The sequence below is a fragment of the Mus caroli genome, chromosome 2, assembly GCF_900094665.2.
Source record: "Mus caroli chromosome 2, CAROLI_EIJ_v1.1, whole genome shotgun sequence".
Taxonomy (NCBI): Eukaryota; Metazoa; Chordata; class Mammalia; order Rodentia; family Muridae; genus Mus; species Mus caroli.
Window position 1 is genome coordinate 55436718 of NC_034571.1, and position 21958 is coordinate 55458675.

At 41.7% G+C, this 21958-nt stretch overlaps 1 protein-coding gene and 1 pseudogene across 3 annotated transcripts in view; both read right to left on the reverse strand.

The window, feature by feature from the left end:
* Nucleotides 1–151: 151 nt before the first annotated feature.
* On the reverse strand, nt 152–403 carry LOC110305814 (annotated as a pseudogene).
* Nucleotides 404–3183: 2780 nt separating this feature from the next.
* Nucleotides 3184–21958, reverse strand: part of Itgb6 (integrin subunit beta 6) — a 123102-nt gene continuing 104327 nt past the window's right edge. For all 3 annotated transcript variants that reach the window (XM_021156163.2, XM_029474427.1, XM_029474428.1), the window contains 4 exons: nt 19890–19984; nt 15041–15160; nt 8649–8815; nt 3184–4064 (listed from right to left, as the gene is read on the reverse strand). In XM_021156163.2, the coding sequence (XP_021011822.1) occupies nt 3966–4064; nt 8649–8815; nt 15041–15160; nt 19890–19984 (481 nt within the window). In that variant the 3' untranslated portion in view covers nt 3184–3965. The remainder of the gene's footprint in view (nt 4065–8648; nt 8816–15040; nt 15161–19889; nt 19985–21958) is intronic.

The window sequence follows — 21958 nt, forward strand, 5'->3', positions numbered from 1 at the left end:
TCCTCCTCCTCCTCCTCCTCTTCCTCTTCTTCTTCTTCTTCTTCTTCTTCTTCTTCTTCTTCTTCTTCTTCTTCTTCTTCTTCTTCTTCTTCTTCTTGTCACAGGTACTTATCACTTTTATTTGTAACAAATTATTTCCAATTTCTTCTGCTCAAAAGTTCTTTGAGACAATTCCATCAGCCTTAGCCAATCAGAGAATAGAATCATCTGGCTTGCTCATCCTGCAAATGAACCCACAAATGCCATAGGTTTTAAACTGGCCATTAAACCAGCCTGTGACCCTAACAACCTCGACCACATTCATATGAAAGGACGAGTGGTCCTTGGCAGCAAAGATGTGGTTGCTCCTGGAGCATTTCCATGGCACATACAGGTCCACAAATTCACCAGCTTCATTCTACATTCTGAGGCCATCCTTGCTCACTGGTCCAGAAAGAGTGCAGAAAGCAGGTTATGTCTTTTATTCTCCAATTCAAGGGTCGCAGGAGGGGACAGGTAGCATGGTCACCTCCTGGACTGAATGAAGGCTGTAGAGCAAAAGGGAAGCTGAGTAGGGGCTCCAGAGTGCAGTTGTCCAGGAGCAAAAGGTGGTAGTTTAAAACTAGATGCTGGCAAGGATGTAGAGAAATGGAAACACTTCTCCATTGCTGGTGGGATTGCAAGCTGGTACAACCACTCTGGAATTCAGTCTGGCGGTTCCTTAGAAAATTGGGCATAGTACTACCTGAGGACCCAGCTATACCACTCCTGGGCATATACCCCCAAAGATGCTCCAACATATAACAAGGACTGAAGGAATTGAAGGGATTTGTAACCCCATAAGAAGAACAACAATATCAAACAACCAGACTCCCCAGAGCTCCCACGGAGTAAACCACCAACCAAAGAGTACACATGGAGTGACTCATGGCTCCAGCCACATATGTAGCAGAGGATGGCCTTGTTGAGCATCAATGGGAGGAGAGGCCCTTGGTCCTGTGAAGGCTCAATGCCCCAGTGTAGGTGGATGGGGGAACACCCTCATAGAAGCTGGGAGAGGGAGGGTGGGAAAGAGAGGTTCTGGAGGGGATACTGGGAAAGGGGATAACACTTGAAATGTAAATAAAGAAAATATCCGATAAAAGAAAAACTACATGCAATAACTAAGACTATTCCAAGAGTCTATCCTACTATAGTCATGTTGGCTATCAGAAAGAAAAAATAACTCTGGTATGAATGTGGGAGACAGAGAACAGATGATGATGAGAATATAAGTTTTACAGCAAGATAGAAATCAACATGGGAATTCCTCAAAAATCTTGATGATGGAACTGCTATTTCACCCATATGTGACATTTATAGGTACATATACAAAGGACTGTAAGTAAGTAGTGAGGGCCCTGTCCTTGGTTTATGGATGGCAGTCTTCTTCCTGTGCCATGGAATGCCCTCTGTGTTCATCTTTGTCCTCTCCCCTCTTCTTCAAAAGGACATCGGTCACCTGGTTTAGGGCCTCACACCGAAATTTATGTGCATCTTTAAAAATCCTATCTGTAATTTTACAGTCTAGGGGTTAAGACCTGGTTCTTTAAGGGCAGTATTCAGGGCAAATATTTAAGCTCATAACACCAATACTAAAGAAATTGGTTTTACCAAATGTGGGATAATGTTCTGCTCTTCTCCTTGGCCCTTGACTGAAATCACCAAAGCAAGTTAGAGTAACTTACAGAAAGATCCAGAAATGTAAGAAAGGGGTTTGCACCAAGTAAATAAAAGGCATTACCATCCAACCAAGGTTCATTGTTTAAATTATGTTTATTTATGTCAACGCAAAATACAATAAAACCACTTTAAAAAAAAAAACAACCATTTCATCTCCATGTAACATAATTCTTCAGTGAACAGAAGCACTACTGTTAATGTTTTGGCTCTTTCAAGGTCCTGCCTTGGGTCAAAACGGTAATTAGAGAAAGAACAAATTCTTCCTGATACACACATGAGAGAAACTTCTATTTCCTAACATCTCATTTCAGCAATAACACAAAAACAGCACAAACAGCCCCACGTATCCTCAGCAGCCTCGCCACATCACTGGGAGTGAGTCTGCTGGTTGCTCCAGACTCCAAGATCTTGGACCACTCAGGGATCCAAAGGAGATTCATCAAGACGTTTCTTTTAAATTTAGCTGTGTACTCCCTAACGGGCTAATTTACCTGAGTTATTTAAAAACCAGAAAAGAAAGAATCTAGATGATGTGGACACGTACACAGACCTATATGGCAGGAGTGAAGGAGGTTTGAGACCAAGCTGACAATTCAACAGACAGCTGTCGAAGCCTCCACTCACAAACACAGAACTGTTCACCTAGGGCGTGATTCACCTTAATATCCAGTTAAGGCAATACACACAGCACAAAAATACAGCAACCGGCCCACATTCCGGGGACCTATGTGCTATTTGTTTTGTGTCAGTATACTTTCAAACTAAGACAGTTATACCATAACTAATACAATCCTTCCATCATTTTACTGACAAAAGAGTCTCGTGCAGTAGAGAGAACAAAGGGCTTGGAGTTATAAGATTGAGAGTCTATACCCACCTCTTCTGCCCATCCTCTCAGCATCTCTGTGGAGATCCAGTGAGATCAAAGTGGTTTGTAATGCAGCTGTAACTATAAGAAATGAAACCCTCCAGAGACTATCCCTCCAATCTTCTACCTGTTTTGTTTGTTGCCTTGCATAGATTTTGTAAGTGGTTTTACTTTTTAGAGCAAGTGGGTGGCATGCCCACCTCCTGAAGCTGGGATGTGTGTGCTGGGTGGTACATATGGGATAGGAATGTCCTACATGAAGGGCAGACTCCATGCGGGACTTCCACAGTCTTGACACATTTGATATAAAGCTGTGTAGCCTTTGATTCTGTTACCTTAGGTTTCTTTTCTATTCTTGAAATTCTAGTTGATAAGCGAATAACTTAAAGTGATTTTTTAAAAAGTGGATGCTTTTATATGACAGTTGTGGAGTTTTGAAGACTGTAGTTGAGTGCAATAATTGAGAAATGTGGAATAATAGGAGGGAAATTTGGGGACCAGAGGGCAATTGAACATGGAGGACCCATATCTTCAGTGTTACTAGCAATGCAATTTATAAATTACCCCTTCCTCATCTTTCAAACAAAATACTTGTGTCCATGTCTTTTAAGAGTACAAGCCCATGACTTAATTTTCAATCTCTCACTTGGGTAGTCACTCTGGGAGAACTGGATTCTTTCAGCTGGTGGGAAATCAGACTCTCATTTCTCATACATAAAAGTTAAGATCTCTGAGCATGAAGTGGAAGGCAGAGACAGGCAGATCCATGGTTATGAGTTCAAGGCTAGGCAGCCTGGTCAGTTCCAGAATGGCCATAGAGACACCCTTTCTAAAAGAACAAAAGAAAGAAAGAAAAAGAAAAGAAAGAAAAAAGAAAAAAAGCAGAAGAAAGGAAAGAAAAAAACAAAACAAAACAAAAACCAAACCAACCAACCAACCAAAGAAACAAATTCCTTCAGGAAATAGATTTTTCTGCAAGTTTAGAATAATCGGCCAGTATGGGTACACAATGCATAAGGACTCCAGGATTTTTTTGGAGACAAAGACTTTAGGTAGCTGGATTCCTGAAGCAAATGAGATTCTAATTCTGAACATTTTTCAAATGCAAATCAAGTTCCTGGGAATCATTTTGATGATTTTTTTTAGGCATTAATGCAACAGAGTTCATATTCTTCAAGCGATCTTGAATTCATCTCTTTGCTTGGGATATTCTTTTCTTGATTGTTTCCAATCTGCAAACAATGTCTCACCTTCATGCCCTGAATGACTGATTGTTGAATGACCTGTTATTATCTTAAGTCAACCTCCTTTTGAAGTGACAAAGCACGATAAACCATACAATGCATTAACCTTTAACACAAGCGGAGTTGACTTTCTCTGGCCGAAGGAGGTCTGTCTACCCATCTGAGGAAAGGCCTGCTTTGTGCTTCTCCCTGTGTTTGTAGGTCACGTTCTTAAAAGTGCTGGTGGAGCCTCGGTACAGAGGATTGGTTCCCTAAAGAACAGTAGGGGGAAAAAACGGTTCAAAGAAAAGATGCATTTTGTTAGTACACCATTTCCATATCTTTAAATATTTGTGTTATAGTTCAAATTGGAGAGTCAAGTTCTATCTTGGAAGCTATTTGAATTTATTTTGATAAATTTTAAATTTTATCCACCTTTATCTCATTTATGTCATTATTTCATATTATATGCATATGCACATCTCTGAAATTATTATTTTTAATTTTATTAAAATAAATTAATTAGTGTAGCAGAAGGGCACTTGTGTGCTGCTGTGTGCCTGTGGAGGGTACCTTGGGAACTAGCTTTGACTTTCTACTTTGAGGTCCGAAGAATCAAACTGAGTTCAGCAGGTTTGACCACAATGTCTGTTACCCTCAGAGTCATCCTTGCTGGCCCTCCACCTTAAGTTCTGAAAGAGTCTCTCAGTTAACAGGGATGGGGCTGGCATGGGGCCAGGGTGGAGCCCATCAGTTTGGTTAGACTTGGCTGGGTAGCATTCCAGGGTTATTTGTAGGTTTGTGGGAGGAGGACCCACACACCTACCTCCTACACTGGAGGGGGAGGAGGGAAAGGACCCCTCCAATTTGACTACACTGGCTGGTTAGTAGTCTCCAAAGCTCTTTATGGAAGGAGTAGCTACACACTCATGGTCATCCACCCTCCTGTATTCTGTGAAGAAGCCCAATAAACTTTGCAGTTCTCCAGAATGAACTTTGGCAGAATTGTGCCTGGTTTACCATGGGACTTTAGGATGAAGGGTAGATATAGTTTACAACCCCTCAGGGAAAAGAATTTTATCTATATACTAACAAAATTGTATTTGCTATCAGAAGAACTGATGAAAACAAAAACATTTCCTGACCTCACCTAACCTTGCCCTTGGATTTGTGATAACACTCCCTCTGAATGGGAATTGCCCCTATGACTACGTCTACACTGCTTTGAGCTAGTGATCCAACCTCTGACCAAGTGCTCTTGGTCATGTGACTTCAGAGAGACCAATGCCACATCTGCATTGAGGACAAGAAAAAGTTGTTCCTTGGCTAGAGCTTCCTGGTTGATGAAAGCCAGCTTGCTGTATTGTCTGTACTCCTAAGGTTAGCCTGGATAGTTAATCCAGATGCCATAAGCAGTATAAGCTTTAAAAGGTGAATAGTAATGGCTATGGTCTCAGGTAGGTGTAGAGTCTCATTTGCAATAAAACTCAGAAGTTTTATGAAGTTTAAGGACTAGGAATTATTGATGAAGGCATTGGTTAAAGAGGCAAGATTAGAAAATGTGGGCAAGATTAGAAAACTAGGCAGGGATCATCATCCCTGAAGCCTGAAGCCTGGGATGAAGGGAGGGAGGGGTTATGGAATCAGAAGAACAAGTAGGCAGTGATCAAAGGCCAGTTTAGGTCTTTGTAGGACTAGTACTTGCTCGTAGGTCCTACCCCATATCTGTCAGTCATATTAAAATATTCCCACCCCCCATTTCAATAGAATTTTGTGTGTGTGTTAAAGATGGGTGTGCAGCTATGCTTGCCTGTGCATGCATGTGTATAGGAGGTGAGAGGTAAATTCTACATATCTTTTATTGGACCCCACCCCTACTCCCTTTGAGACATAGTCTTTCGGTGCTATGGAGATCACCATTTTGGATAGACTGACTGGTTAGTGAGCCCCAGGATCTGCCAGTTTCTAAGCCCTCCAACACAGGAGTTGTAGATTTGAGTTACCAGGTCTGGCTTTTACATGGTTGGTAGGAATAGGAACTCAAGTTTTCTTGCTTGCATGCTTTACCCACTGAGCCATCTCAGTAACCCCACCAAATAGATTTTATAGGCACTCTAGAGGGGATGGCTCAAGTTTCAAGAGACAGGGCAATACAACTCTGTTTTGTAGATAGTTGATTATCTACTTTTGTGCAGGTCTCAATTACTTCTAAACTTCACTTACTCCAGTCTGGACTAGTTCAGGGATCCCTTGCAGAGAGTCAATGGACTAGGAGTTCACCCTAGTTGGAAGGGAAGGAAGAGATGTTAACTGGAGAAGAAACAAGTCCACAGTCCCGTGGAGGTGAAGGAAGGAGGTGGGACCTGACCTCAGCTGATGGTGAGGGTTCAGTAAAGCATGCTAGCATTTGTGCTTTATAAGCAGGAGTGGGAGGGGAGGTGGTCAGTGCCATCTGTATTCTTTATTGACTTCCCTTTGTGAGATGTCCACTTGAGACTCAGGCTTAGGGCCCTTGTGTGAGTGTCCACATTTAGACAAGGCCGGTGTCTAAGTACATAAGGTGACCAGGCTGATTTCCCCAAATATCAAGGCCATGGCATAAGGCTAGATTCTGCAAAACCATGGCACATTTTTTTTTCACACTTCAACAGAAGCACTTACAAGAAAGCCCCATCAAGACCCACAGATTTTTTTAATGATCGCCTAACTGCCAACTGCAGACACGATTTGTTTAGCATAGAACAAAATCAATCCATGACTCCTAGAAATGTCAGGCTAAACCATTTTTTTTTTTTTTTTTTGGCCTCAAGTTAATGACTTGTCATCCAAGAGAAAAAAAATGTCTAATCAAAGATGAATTTAAATGTCTTCCATTTGTGTTTTCAGAAGAAAAATGCTGAGAGGTGTTTTTTTAACTTAATATAAGGGAACCATTCTGTATAGACCTGACAAAATATTTCAGGAGGTCAGGGCAAGGATCTCTCTTCAACTCTGTCCCCTTAAGCATCCCAGGAGCCTGAGGGGTCAGGTCAGCTCACTGGGTTTTAAAGATCAGTTGAGTTCATCCCTTGAGAAGAAGAAATAGATTTTAGATTTTTAAATAGTTATACTGAAGACCTTTAAATGTATGCACTGAACATACATTTGTCCCAGGAGGAGGGCATGTTTGTGTGATTTGAACTGAAGTTTGGAACTGAACCCCTTTTGCATGCAAATGAATCATTATTACCTACTTGTCATCTACTCGGGAACATCAAACATTTGTTATTCAAAGAAACTCAATTGAGCGAGGGAATAATATTTTCCATTTATGCTGTTATCTGTTTAATGCATTGTTTTGTCCCATTTTAGATGAAGAAATGGCTAAAATTTGGCATTTGAATTTCAGTCATGTGTAGCTTCCCGAGGGAGGACAATTCACGTTTTGGAGGAAATTAACTGTTAATTAAAACATTATTCTAAAGATATTAATCACTCGTGCCTGTGTCTGAGAACATTAAAATATGCTGGTTAGTAGACAGGCATCACAAAATAGCCACATGTTTGCTTGCAGAGTCAGAATACCTGCTTATTATTTCCAGAAGTTTTAACCAAAAGCTGTTCTTAAAACAAATTAATAATCAGGGCTCAACTCTACCTGTACCAAAACCTCGGGGAGCTCCCAAACTTTTGTCTGAATTAGTTGAAACCCCAAATCTACTTTCACTTACCTTTATGCCTACATAAGTGTTTGGCTCACTAAAAACTACAGATATGTACTCTGTAAATGACCATACCTGTGTCACACCTAATCAAATTAAACACACGTCTCTGCCATCATTTTAGTATCTACTGTGTGTCAACCTTTTCCCAGTTGCCTTAAAATATAGTCTTACAGTTGGGCTTTTCAAGTCAGAACTCAAACAAGGTCCACAGGTCACATTTGCTTATTATAGCCAATGCATTTTTACTCAAAAGATAAGACTGATTAAAATCTTTATTGGCCTTTGTCCTGTGATATACATTATGATTAGTTTGAAATCATTCCCCCAAATATAAACATTCATTATCAAAAATGGAAAATTCCATTTGCTTTCAGACCTGAGGATATTGCTATAGGCTTAGGGAAAATAGTGTTAACATCAATTTATTTAGGCAGATGAACCCAAAGGCACAGTGTGTTTGCCTGCGTTTTCTCCAGTGAGCTCACTGTTTTTGAAATCAGCGGTGTAAGATAATTGCTATTAGATAGCTAGACACACCATTAGCGATTGAGAGATGAAATTAAAACCATGAAATTGTTTCCAGGGGTCTCTAGAAATATAATTATCTCTCCTGTGGAAAAGAAACACTGAAAATTGTAGTCCTGTTTTGTGTTTGCCTACTGAGATGACATTTAAATTATATCTATTGAACATATACATTTAGAGGTTTATTTCTTGTAGCTACTTAAATTTTGTGTTATTTAGAAAATACTGCCTGGTATTTGAAAAGGCCTGTCAACTTTGCATCTGTACACCAGTAATAAGTATTTCCATGGAAATTGGCATGAACTGTCATGCTAGCCATGAACATTATCCCATTAGATAGAACACAATCAGTTTACAGAAATGTTTAGATACAGTGCCTATGCTTCACTTCAGCAGGTTGCCTCCACAACAGCCCCAAGTCACCATAGCTCATACTTTCATGAGCCTCTAAAGCTGTTACAAGTTCACCCACTAAGATGCCCTACAACATGAGAACAACCCAAGTCTAGTCAATGGCTTCTTCTGCTCTCTAAGCAAGATAGAAACTAAAGCTGTTGGGACTACACTGACAGTGGTCATAGATGTGATGTCTGACCTCTACCGAGGATGGCTCCTGAGTCCACATACCGTTTGCCACTTGGCCTTAGAGCGTTCTGCTTCAAATTTAGCAACTTCCTTCCGGTCATGAAATGATACCAGCAGCTTCCAAATGCACAGTAGCACAACTCCGATGAGCAGGATTGCCAGTGACACCCCCAGCATGATCATGGGAATGTTCGGAGGTTTGGGGCAGTCTGTAGGAGCACATAAAATAATCCTTAGAAGCTGCCCAGTGACACCCCCAGCATGATCATGGGAATGTTCGGAGGTTTGGGGCAGTCTGTAGGAGCACATAAAATAATCCTTAGAAGCTGCCACAATGAATGTTTCACCGTAAGAAGGCTTTTCCACCCCTCACCACGATGCAGGCGTTGAAGTCAGAGCATAGGACATTGGACAATTCTTCTTCTGCTAAGCCCCATGCCCATCTCATGGGACGGTAAGACCTTTCTCATTAGATTTTCTATTCACATATTTTCTACAGGAGGGAAATGCTGGTATCTTCCTGACTTGTGGATTTTTGTTCCCTAAAACTGAGTTACTTGTTTAAAGATAGGTTTGTATTTATTCTCAGTAAAACAAATGATTCAAACCGACTCAAAAATGAATTTATAACCAGCCTTGTATATCCTTGGTTTTGTATACAGAGATTCAATAAACTGTGGATTGAAAATATAAATGTGCCTTTATTAAATATAATATGCCCTGTCTTTCTTTCCTTTTGGTGTTACTTTCTAAATGGTAAGTATAATAAATATTGAGACAACAGTTATATTGTATTTGGTTTCTATTCTCTCTGTCCTTTTGTTCTCTCTCTGTCTCTGTCTCTGTCTCTGTCTCTGTCTCTGTCTCTCTCTCTCTCTCCCAAAATAATGTCTCTTGCATGGCAGGCTGGCCTCAAGTTCTACAGCCAAAGATGGCCTTGAACATCTGAACCTCCTGCCTTTACCTCCCCAGTGCTGGGATCACGGTGTTTTCTACTGTACCTGGTTGTACACAGTGCTTGGGATTGAACCAAGGCCTTCTTATATGCTAGGCAAGCACTCTACCAATGGAGTTATATTTCAATCCTCACATCACATTTTTTAAGTAGCCTAGAAATGATTTCAGGTATATGAAGATGTAAATTCTAGGCACATATATGGGCCTTCGGTATTGACAGATTTTGGTATCTTTGGCACAGGAGGATCTGGACCCAAATCTCCTGCAGACAGGGAGAGTTGACCATAGATTGGATGGCTGACTTTAAAGCTTTAATAAAACAAAGTGGCAATTAATGTACATGAAATATTTAAAGGACCATAAAAATACTACATTTTAATTTCCAAGATAATCTCTTCTGAGTATATTGCAACTACTTTGGTACATATAACTATTTTATCAAGAATCTCCCTTAATTGAAAACAATCTCAGAATTATATTAAAAATTATTACTCTAGCCTGGTTGGTCATGCCTGCAATCCCAGTATCCATGAGGCAGATACAGGAGTTTGATGCCAGCCTTGGCTACAAAGCAAAGCTCTTCACTACAGGTTCCTTGCCCCTTCCCCCTTTAAAGACAGAAGACAATTAGCGTTGTGTTTTATGCCATGCTCTGATTTCCCATGTTGTATTTGGTTCAGTTCTCATCTGATGTACAGCCGTTGTGTGGATTCTACTGAGCCCCTTGACCTCATCTGCGAGATAAAACAGAGCGCTCCCTCAATTTCCCTGATGACAGAAACATGCTGAGGTGGTCTTTTATCAATGGCCTCCTAGACCCCCCCCCCAGCCCAGGATATTCTGTTTCAGAAAGTCTTGGGTAATACCACAGGTTATATACTATTAACAGTATCTAAGTCATTCTTATGTCAGGGAAATGTAGGGAATTAGGTGTGCTCAACTTGAAAATTCCATGCTAGGCTAGTTTGGCTTTATTGATAGTATTGATATAATTTTGCAGTTAGATAGTGCCTTCCTTTGTTGATAGCAAGACAACTGATCATCCTTGCTGTGTGTCTACGAGATGATGACTCTCTTAATGGAGCATTATAATTAAGTCTTTCTTTTGCTTTCCTGGGAAGAAATTCCATATCACATGATCATTAAATATCTGCATCCTCCATCAGAGGTGAGGCAAAACCACAGCAGTACCCGGGGAAGAAAGGAATCAGGCTTAGCCTAGCCTCTTACTCTTAATAATGTTACTCTCAGATAGTTAATAAGGAAGAGTTGAACATTGAGGCTGGATTGTTTGGCGTTTCAAACCTGAATCTAAGGGGACTAATGACCCCCTAACAGTGTGATGCCTCATCTCACACACTTTTTCTGGGTAGAAAACCATATAAGGACATTATGAAGAAAGAAGAATTGCTAATGGCCTACTTACTATAGTGCCAAGAGCTAAAGGCTATATTGTAGCAAGCAAATGAATAGGGAAGCTGTGTCCCTGAGAAAACACATTGATTCAGCTAGATCTGTGGCCAAGAAATGTCTGGGCAGGGACAGAGCCATTTTCCTAGTCACAGCAGAATGTAGCTTGTTAGGATCTACACCTGGAAGGCGAATCAGGAGGGTGTTCAAGTAGGAAATCAACAAGGAAAAGGTATGGCTTAGGAGAGAGAATCATTTTAAATCTTAGGCTCATTGGATACTGTGAATTCCTCAAGAAAGGATTTAGCTCAAGTTCCAAGGGAGGTATCAGAACACAGACCCTTACTTTTCAGGCTCTCCTTATTCCTTTGGTGACTGAAGATAGCGACCTAGGTGGGAGGAGAGGGTTAGCTCTACTACTATGTGTAATGTCACCTGTCAGGTAGGGCCACTGGTATACCTAATTCTGAGGTTTTGAATATCCAATTCTTAGCTCTGTCTGAGCTGTTAGCTGTATCATACTGTGACTATTGTGCACTGGAAATGTGACATCTAAATCCAGATGTACTACAGATGCTAGAGAACCATCTCACAGACTAAGCATGAAAAATGTAGAACACCTTGATATTTGTGTTGATTTCATGTTGAAATGAGAATAGTCTGGATACTGTGGTGAAGAAACTGAACTTCACCTCTTTTAACTTAAATGAGGTTTCTAGAAAATGACACATTTTATATAAGGTTTGCCTAACAGTCCCTATTGGACAGTGCTGGCATCTTTTAGATTCAGATATATATTACAGTTGTGTAGCCAGTGGGAGGCAGTGTAGTACAGTGGTTAAGAGCCTGGGCTCCAAGCCAGGCTGTTAAGAGTTGCTCAAGCAAGCAGATCTAGGTTCAACCACTGTGACACCTAACAATGTGTTTGCCTCCATGCCTCGATTTTCTCACCTGTAGAACAAAAATAATGCCCACTCTGTGGGGTTGTAAAGAATACTGCGTGACATCGGCACATAGAAAACATGATGACTGATATGTTGGCTAGACATGTGGACTAGTAAGGGCCCCGTACACAAAGGGACTGTGACAACAAATGCATTCTTCTCCTTTTTCTGTCTCCCAGAAGGCAAGGGCTTGGATCATGCAAACTCAACTTGTACAAAATCAAGTGATGAGTAAGTGACTGGCTTCTTTCTGCAAAGAAGGCTGGGCTGGGCTGGGTTTTTTTGTTTGTTTGTTTTTTGTTTTGTTTTTGTTTGTTTGTTTGTTTTTGTCTAACATGGCTTGTAGGCTCTAACATTCTATGCAGATAGAAGAAGGAAAATGAGTGATGCCCTGCCATGCCTGCATCTTCAGCAACAGTGAGCACCCTGGACCAGTTAGCTTCCTTTTCACTTTGCTTAGAGGACACTGGCAATCATTAACTTCTCCCTCCTTTTCCTGACGTTCTTGCTTCTCCCAGCATCTACCTTGAGAGCTACGGATCTCAGTGTTGCAGGAGGAAGGAACTACAGTCTCTTTGGGGTAGGCTATGGCCTTGGAGGTTCTGGAAGCACCAGGCCTGTCCAGGAATGGAGATCTGAAGTATCCTTGGGCCTGTCAGTAGATCAGAAAGTGAATTCTCAGGGAGATAGCTTTTCCTTCTCTTTCCCTTACTACAAAAGAATAGGGATAAAGAAGACACTATACTACATACACAGATATCACACATCTGTGAGGGATCCAAAGCATGGCGCGTGGTGTGTCACTCACACTGTGTCCAAGAATAAAAGAACAGACAACAGTTCAGTAACAATACAGCATTTCTCAACTGAAAGCATGTTCCATGAGTGTGGAGGGTAGGGGTGAGGGGAGACTGGAAAGGAAAAAAAAATCAAACCAGTCAAACACAAAAGCCTGCACACTGAAAGCAAGGCCTTCTGCGGAAAGCGGCTTTGTTGTCTGGGATGGAGTTTTCCAATAGAATCAATATTTTAAGGGATGGCTTTGATTTCAGGATATGGTGCTAAAGTCACTACAGCAATTACAAACACAGAGTTGGGGTGCAGCTGGAGAAGCTGACTTTACAAAGCTGATAACAAGGAGGCAGGTTTTTTTTTTTTTTTTGGTTTGTTTTGGTTTTTTTTTTTTTTTTTTTTTTTTTGTCTTATGAAGTAATCTGGTCTCACAGAGCATGGCTCACCCTCTTAACTGATGACTGCACGATGCCTTTTGTGTTTGCATAGCTCAGTACATGGAGTGTTTATGTGCCTGCCAACAGGAGCTCCCTGCCCCCATCACAAGTAGCAAAACCATGTTTACAGTCACCCCCACATTTCAGGGGTTGTGCCTAACCTCCAGCTGTCTTGCCCTCACTGCCGTGATATGATGTTTTCTCTCATCACTTTCTTGATTGGAACATGAGGTTTAAACCCACATTGCAGATATTTTGGTATTATTTGGATTTTCAACCTTTAGGGTGATATCGATTTGATAGCCTTGGTTTCAAAGTCAGGATTTAACATTTTACCAGCATGTTGAAAACCACGTACCAACACCAAAACCCTTCTTTTTATACCCTTTGTGTGGTGTTATTGTCTGGGCTGGACCTTAGGCTCCAAACCCAATTCTGATGAAGCCTGAAGATGCAGCTGTCGTTTCTCAGGGAAATCTTAGGGAGGGATAGGTCATTGCTAAAGACAGAAAATTCAGGACACCTGTGAGTGTCTAAGAACTCAGTCAGGGTTGTTAGCACGGTGGCTCTGAAGGAGAGCTAGGAACATCTGTGCTAAGTTGAATTGTCAGAATGTAGACTCAGTGCCCGCAGGCCTGCTGCCTCAGGATACAAGCATCTTAGATAAGCTGCAGAAGAGTCAGATACCCACACAATTTGAAAGCTTCTAAAACCTTTGTTCTCTACTGCTTCTCTTCTGATGTAATATAAACTCGTCTTTTCCCTTGGCTGGAAAGGGAATAGAATTGGAACGTTCCTATGTTAGAAACTGATTCCATGCGTTGACAGGGTTGAAAATCCACAGTAACACAGAAGCAACGGGCTCCTGCCTGGCCTGATCTGGTAGGTACCACGGAGCTGAGGCTGCCATGAACTCAAAGCAATCCTCCTGCTTCATTCTCCTGAATACTGGGACTATATGTATATGCTGGCTGGCCTGACACTTTGCCATCTTCTGTGGTCACACCCTTATTTGTTGTCTTGTATTTTCCTGATCCAACATCATTGGTGATGGCCATTGCTGTGAGGACACTTTTTGGCACACATGTTACATTCCATAATATTCCACTTATTCTTTGAGTCGCCTCTTAAAAGATTGTGCCATTATTCGTCCCATTGTACAGATGAGGAAATAAGAGGTTCAGAAAGACAAGTATATCCCACAATCTCAGGGAGTGGTTGCACAACAAAATAGTATTTGAACCACCACTTAATCTTGTCTTAGTTATGGGTTCACTGCCGTGAACAGACACCATGACCAAGGCAACTCTTATGAGAACAACATCTAATTGGGGCTGGCTTACAGGTTTAGAGGTTCAGTCCATTATCGTCAAAGTGGGAGCATGGCAGCATCCAGGCAGGCATGGTACAGGAGGAGCTGAGAGTTCTACATCTTCATCTGAAGGCTGCTAGCAGAATACTGACTTCCAGGCAGCTAGGACTAGGGTATTAAAACCCACACCCACAGTGACACATCTACTCCAAAAAGGCCACACCTTCTAATAGTGCTACTCCCTGGGCCAAGCATATTCAAACCATCACAGTCCTTCTTGCTAGTTTTTCTGAAAAGATAGGTCTGTTGAGTATATCCTTTTCTTGGTTAACCTTTCTATAATGCCAGTATGTGGTTTCCAGGGAGTGATACCTGGTCCAAATTAAAGTTATCATGTTACCTTGTCTTAATAAAAGACATGGGAACACAGCAACGGCTTTAATGGGATCTTTTAACCGTTGGAGAAGCACTTCACCCCAAATTTTGTAATGTCTTTCTTGGTAAGCCACCTCAGCTGACTTTCCGGATGCCTTCGACCAGCTGGTGTCACTTGACATAGGCAGTGGAACACAAGCTACCCACCTTTTTCATTGATGTTGTGAAGGATGGTTTTCCCTTCATTATCCATAGTTATTAGGAATGTAATAAGACATTCATTTTCTCCTTGTAGAGAGCAGGAGACAGAAGTGTCCTTTGAAAAATCTGCAGATGAAAGAGTCATTCATTAGGTTAGATGAGATTTCAAAAGCGATAATTTTTAAAGCAAAGTGGCATTGAGTTTAACATGCAAATTAGAATTGGCAATACCGTCGAATGGGAATTGAAAGGCGTAGGGTTTTCCCACCAAGTGAGAGCTTTGGTTTTTACTTATGTTCCAGAAGAACGGCTCCAGATGTGGTCAATCAGGACTGACCATCAAAATTACCTATCAATCTGATGGAGGCAGATTTCAATAGAGTGAAAGTAGCTCAAAGCAGGTGCCCACAGCTGCCTGGGGAGTAGAATGGCCTTGATTATGGTAATGAGGGGGGCTGCACGGTCCTCTCAGCACAGAGCATCTGGGAGAGTGGCTAGATTACACTGCTGCTCAGTGTATAGATGGATACTGATGCTATTACAGAGGGCTTTCTCACAGTGGTGCAGCCAGGACTTTGGGCTTTGCATTGTTGCATGGGGAGAAGAAATTAATATCAGGAAACCGAGGCAGAGGTGTCATGTAGCTCAGAGACCCAGGATAAAGGGAAACTTCAGATTAGAAGGAACCCAGGATAAGAGCTGTGGGACATTCAGTCTACACTCTTTCTTAACGTGACCCTTTCCTCAAATTGGACATTTTTCCTCGTGAAGCTCATTCAAGAGTTAGAAAATGAATTTCATGATAATAATTGTTCATAAAAATTTTAAAGTCCTAGGTCACACATCAAAAATTCTGGTGTCCCAGCTACCCTTGTCCAAATTATCTAGCATTTTCAGAATTAAAGCAAAACAAGTTAATTCCATAATTCTCATTCTAAATTGGAATTTTTTGATGACATTATTACCGTTTTTCAGAAACCTGTAATTAAAATAACATTTAGTCTAAACTCCTATGTTATATGAGCCAATATTAGTGTGTAAAGACAGATTATGGTAATCTTAGACCTACTCTTACTAGATAGACTGTGATTTCTCCCATTAGTTTAAGATGGTAAACATCTAAAGATGTTAATAAAATAGAATTCATTTTGTGTGTGTGTGTATGTGTGTGTGTGTGAGTGTGTGATATGTGTGTGTGTGATGTGTGTAAACAGCTCATTTAGAGATATTTAGGTCACAGAAACGCTAGTCATAAAATATGGAAATATTAAGTTGTCATTGTTTGTCGTTTTTGCATTTAATTTTTAAAAGAAAAAAACCGATAGGACCCGTGACTAATATGCCTTCTATCATTCACGACAGTAGGAACCAGTAAATAATAAATTCAGCATTCTAAATGAGATTTTGTACAATAGATTTTACGTGAACTAACTAGTTTTGAACTCATTAGAGGCATCTATTTATGTTCACATGAATATTGGGAAATATAATGCAAATTACCCTCCTTTGGTCATTTCCATATGCATATGGCCATCTGACTCACCTGGGAGATTCGAAAATACCAATTCTGGGAGCCTATCTGAGGTGTTTTAATGGGAGAGTCTGTGATCAGCACAGAACTTGGGCATTAAGCAATGATTTAATAAGCATTCTAATTGGATGTCTTGGATGGGAAGATCTGGGAAGCTCTTGGCAACCAGACGAGCCCGGCTGGGGTTATTCCATGTGTTGATGGTAAATGGCAGGCACCCTTATTGAAGCCGTAGTTTGGCCCTTTTTATATGACCTTCACCACTGCCCCACTTCCACTCCAGTAACTAAGATTCACGGACTCTTGGGGAGTGTGTGTTTGCATTTTGCATCTCTTTCTTCAGTGTGGGCCACAGCTGTGAGAGTTTTGCACTGCTCTCTTGAACTCCCTTAATGGGGCATCAGACTCTCAGGTTGAAAGTAGTGCATGGCTTATCACGCTCATTTCAGTAACAGTAATCCTGCCTCTTTCTTTTCTTTCACATAGCCACACTGAAGCATAGGGGCCTACTTTCCTTGGCCAGGATTATTTAAGTTTTAATGGAACTACGGACCTGACCTTTGAGCCGCCACTCCCCCCTTGTGCTTTAATTACCGCACCTCTTCTTTTCTTGACTGTTGCAGCTTAGCTGTACCCTGTTTTGTAGTGTTTGGGTGTTGAAATAGTATTATCGGATGTGCAATGAAAGATTTGCATAATTAGCTGCTAAGGTTTTCTTTTGTTGTTTGTAGAAAATGGCCCTTTCTTGCTCGATGATTCCCTCCCACTCCTCCTCTGCGAGACTTGAATTACTGCCACTGAATAATACAGGGAAACTAAGATCTCAGGCAGCCAGGGAAATCATGCTTAGTAAGGAAGTCATATAAATACTATGGAGCGCGGGACAGAGGGGTGGGGGCGGAGCTTCGGGTCTGGGAAGGTTCAGGGAAAATGTAGAAAACACGAATGTCTGCACTGTTGATGCACAGCCCTGAGTTTTAAGCTCTGTGATCAGCTTAAAGTCCTGGGGGTAAAGAGTTTCCCAAAGGAGAAGGTGGAGATGAGGGTTGGGGGTGGGACTTCCTTGGTGAGATAAATTTGGGAATCTCTTTTTCTCCTTACTGCCTCTCCTGGTGACTCACACTCATGCTTAATTTAGTGTTACATAGCAATCCTGAGGACTTGCAAAGCCCCAGGCTCCTTAGTTTCCCATTTCTGGAGTGTGTACATATAAGGCTGTGGATGCTTCAGTTCATGGAACTTCTCTGAGATAGGAGTTTGGTGGAACCAACGTTGAGCAACAATGATCTGAGTGTCTGGAATGGTGGGGTAAATTAAGAAGCATGAGTTTTTGAGTAAACCAGAATGAATAAAGTCAGGTGGGTCTACCACATCCCCTCACCCCATCCCCCCACCCCATCCCATTGCCCATGCAAGATGGGTGAGTTTGTGAGTTACATAGTATGTCTGTCTTACTCCATGTCCTGAGCAGAGAAAAGCAGGTGCTAAAAGACCTTTAGCTGAGCAAATGTGATGTTATCTTTTCAGAGTGGTGTGACAGTGACAGTAGAGGCTGTTAGAAAGGTGTCTTTTAAACTCACAGTCGGACAAATCCACCTTTCACTCAGGTTCGTCCATGTTAGTTTTTAAGAGAGGGTTAAGGGTCCACTGGTTATTTTCATTTTCCAAGTTAGAAACAGTAGTCTGTATCCTTCTCTCTTAAAGATACTTTGGTCCAACACAAAAGAACCTAAATATTCTAAATGCCCTGGAAGCTATTCTTCCTCCCAAGCACAAGCATTTTTGACGATCTTCTCTGAAAACTGTGAACCTGGACACAGCAACGGCCCCATTCACACCTCTGTGACTGACATGCTTCCTCACAGCCTCCCCAGCACACCGCATCTCCCACGTTGCTGGAGAACTGAGTTTAGTCATTTGCAGGCATTTTCTGCAATTTCTGCTCATTTCACCGAGACAGCCGGTAACTATCCCCACTGCTGTGAGAGGAGCCCGGAAGATCCAGTGAGATTCGGACTAGTTACTGATGTGGTCACACCACAAATTCTGTGCTTTTTCAGTGCTTCATCGGGGCTCACCTTTGGTGTCAGACAAAGCACATGACATCTCATGCCGCTTGCTGCTATTTGGCATATTTATCTGCAGTCACCAGCAACGCACAGATGAGGGGTTTTATGAGCTCTCATCCTGTCCTGCCACACCAAGGAATTCAATTGTACCATCACAACAATTTTGAAACAGAGTATTTAAAAAACATATAAATGTCTTTCTATATTCTGTTTTGAAAATACATTAATTTCCGTAATCTAACTCCATCCATTCAATACATGTGTCCTACAGGCCATATATTATCCTTTCCTGCCCAGATAATATGCAGTTGTGTTTAATATTTGTGATGAGTCTTTGCCACTAGATTCTCATTTTAAATAATTAGACATGACAGATGAAAATGGAAACTCAATGTGATTACCAGTTAGGAGAGGGATTTCTTGGATCTGGAGATGAGTTCAGAGGGATGGAGGGATGGAGGGATGGAGGGATGGAGGGATGGTGATGTACCATGGCTGGCAGGCTGGGATGGAGGAATGGTGATATACCATGTCTGGGAGGCTGGGATGGAGGGATGGTGATATACCATGGCTGTGAGGCTGGGATGGAGGGATGGTGATATACCATGTCTGTGAGGCTGGGAAGGAGGGATGGTGATGTACCATGTCTGGGAGGCTGGGATGGAGGGATGGTGATATAGCATGTTAGGAGGCTGGGATGAAGGGGTGGTGATATAGCATGTTAGGAGGCTGGGATGGAGGGATGCTGATATACCATGGCTGTGAGGCTGGGATGGAGGGATGGTGATGTACCCATGGCTGGGAGGCTGGAAGTAAAAGCTACTGAGCAGAATACTTCCAGAATCTGGGAAGGGCAGTCAGGCCAACCATGACTCAGGCTTTATCTTATCACAAAATAAGGTAATCCCGTGATAAAGGAAAATTTCAGGCTGCCAGTGGGAGTTAACAGCCATTTCTTCAATTTGCTTCTTACTAGTTTGGAAAATAGAGCCTTGTAGAGTTCTCTGCTGTCACCCCTGTCAATCAGGGGTGAACTCGCTAACAAAGCCGGAGACCAGCTGACTAGCCACAACTTTAAGTTGCTTGTCCCTCCACTCATCATTTCTTCAACTTTAGAAAATGCATTTATTCCCAAAGTGGGGGCAGGGAACTGGGGTGGCTGGCTCCTGGTACAAGTGAAGTCAGGTTACCGAGAGTCCCCTGACTCACACGGCTTCTGCCTCTCAAAAACTACGTGATTTAAGAGAAGGAGCACCTTCCTCACTGACGGTGGCACCAATGGCTTTACACTTGTCAGAGCACTCTTCTTGGGCCTGGCCATCTGCAGACAGGTAGCACTCGATGCAACTCCTGTGGACGGGACAAGAGAGTTCATCAGCTCATGGTGGTGGAGAACAGTCAAGCAGCTAGCATGCCCCCAAGCAGTCTCACTGGTGACATTGACCTCTTGGTACTTTCAGAAAGAGAGTTGAGTGGCATCTAAGAGGATGCTAAATTGTTCCGATCTCTACTCCATAATCAGTGTCCCCAAGTCAGCCTTGATAACAGCCTCTATCTATCATCATTTTTTCTGTAGTGATTGCTTCTGATTGGTTAAAAAAAAAACCAAACACTTCACTATTTGATTTAGCTATATTTTCATTTCACGTTTTCAACATAAGGGAGTGTTTATATCCATAAATATGATTAGAGTCTAGACAAAGTTATGAATTTCTTAACACAAATGATCCATGTCTCAGCAGGGATTCTACAAATGGTGAGTGCTCTTAATATATGTCAAATGTGATGATTCTAAAATTCAATTTTCTGCTACTCTTTTGAATACGTATAAGTCTTGATAGTGGGTTCTTAAAGTTTAGGATTATAGCTGGATCTTCATTAATTCAGGCTTCTAAATAAAAGATTGCTGCTTTTATAGAAAAGTGTATTTCCAAGGATACAAGGAAATTATACTACTTTAAAGATGTCTGTAGACCAAAGTAAAATGGAGGCCTTGAATGAATCTTGTGTTACAAATAGATTTACAGCTAGATTCAGTTTAGAGTAAGACAAATCTGCAAACGTTTTATGTCTTGAGAATGGACAGCCTTCAAAAGGGCCCGAGAGCCTCATGCCCATGGGATCTCATCTGAAGCTGTACTTCCTTTACTGTGGTGACCCCCAACCACAAAATTATCTTGTTGCTTCATCACAACTGTAATTTTGCTACTTTTACAAATCCTAATGTAAATATCTGATATGCAGGATATCCGATATGCGACCCTGTTGGGATCTTGACCCACAGGCTGAGAACTGTTGTTCTGTAGGCAGGGCTCAGATCAGCAACCATGTGGGAATGGGAGCGCAAGTCTTGTCTGAAGCTGCTTTTGTGTCTTAATTATATTTGGGCAGGCTGGGTGGGGGCCTGGAGCATACTGTAGAGACTTTTCAAGCTACTTTTGTGCATGTGACTGTGATTGCCCCAGCAATGCTGGTCTCCCCTGCCCTGTAGTTCTATAGCATTTTCTATGTCTCCATTGTGGCTGGAAGCCCAAATATCTCTGTTAATTACTTGAAAAAAATGGGATTAGGAGATGGCCATGCAAGTGTGAGGACCAAAGTTCAGATCCCCAAAGCCCACATAAAAACCAGGCAAGTATGGCAACCACCTGCAATCCCATCCCTCAGGAGGCAAAACAGGGGATCCGTGGCAAGCTGGCTAGCCAGATTATCAGGAATTGGAGAGCCCACTTCAATAAATAAAGGAGAAAGTGATCAAGGAAGATGCCTGATGTTGAACTACTCCTGACCCATACACATGCACCAGCTGTACACATGTACTACATACATGCAAACATGCACACACACTATATACACATACATAGGCAAAGAATAAAATCCTATCTTTTCCTTAGACCCTTAGCACTTATGAAGGTAGATACCATAACTGTTTTGCTGTGTGCATATGATTTGACACCATTCATGGTATACAGCAAATGCTTAATACATGTCAGGTAAATGAGCATGTGTCTGAGTAAAAGAAGGAATAGACACACCTCAAAACTAGCATCAACATCAAGTAGATGATGCTGGTTCCCAAACTGGAACAACTTTAATTGTTAATTTCCCGTCTTACAAACCAGATAAAGCACTGACTAGTGGTTACAAAGGAGATGAAATAGAAAAGCAATGAAAGAAACATTGTGATGGTTTGGATATGCTTGGCTCAGGGAGTAGCTGGATTAGAAAGTGTGGCCCTGTTGGAGTAGGTTTTTCACTGTGGGTGTGAGCTTTAATACCCTAGTCCTAGCTGCCTGGAAGTCAGTATTCTGCTAGCAGCCTTCA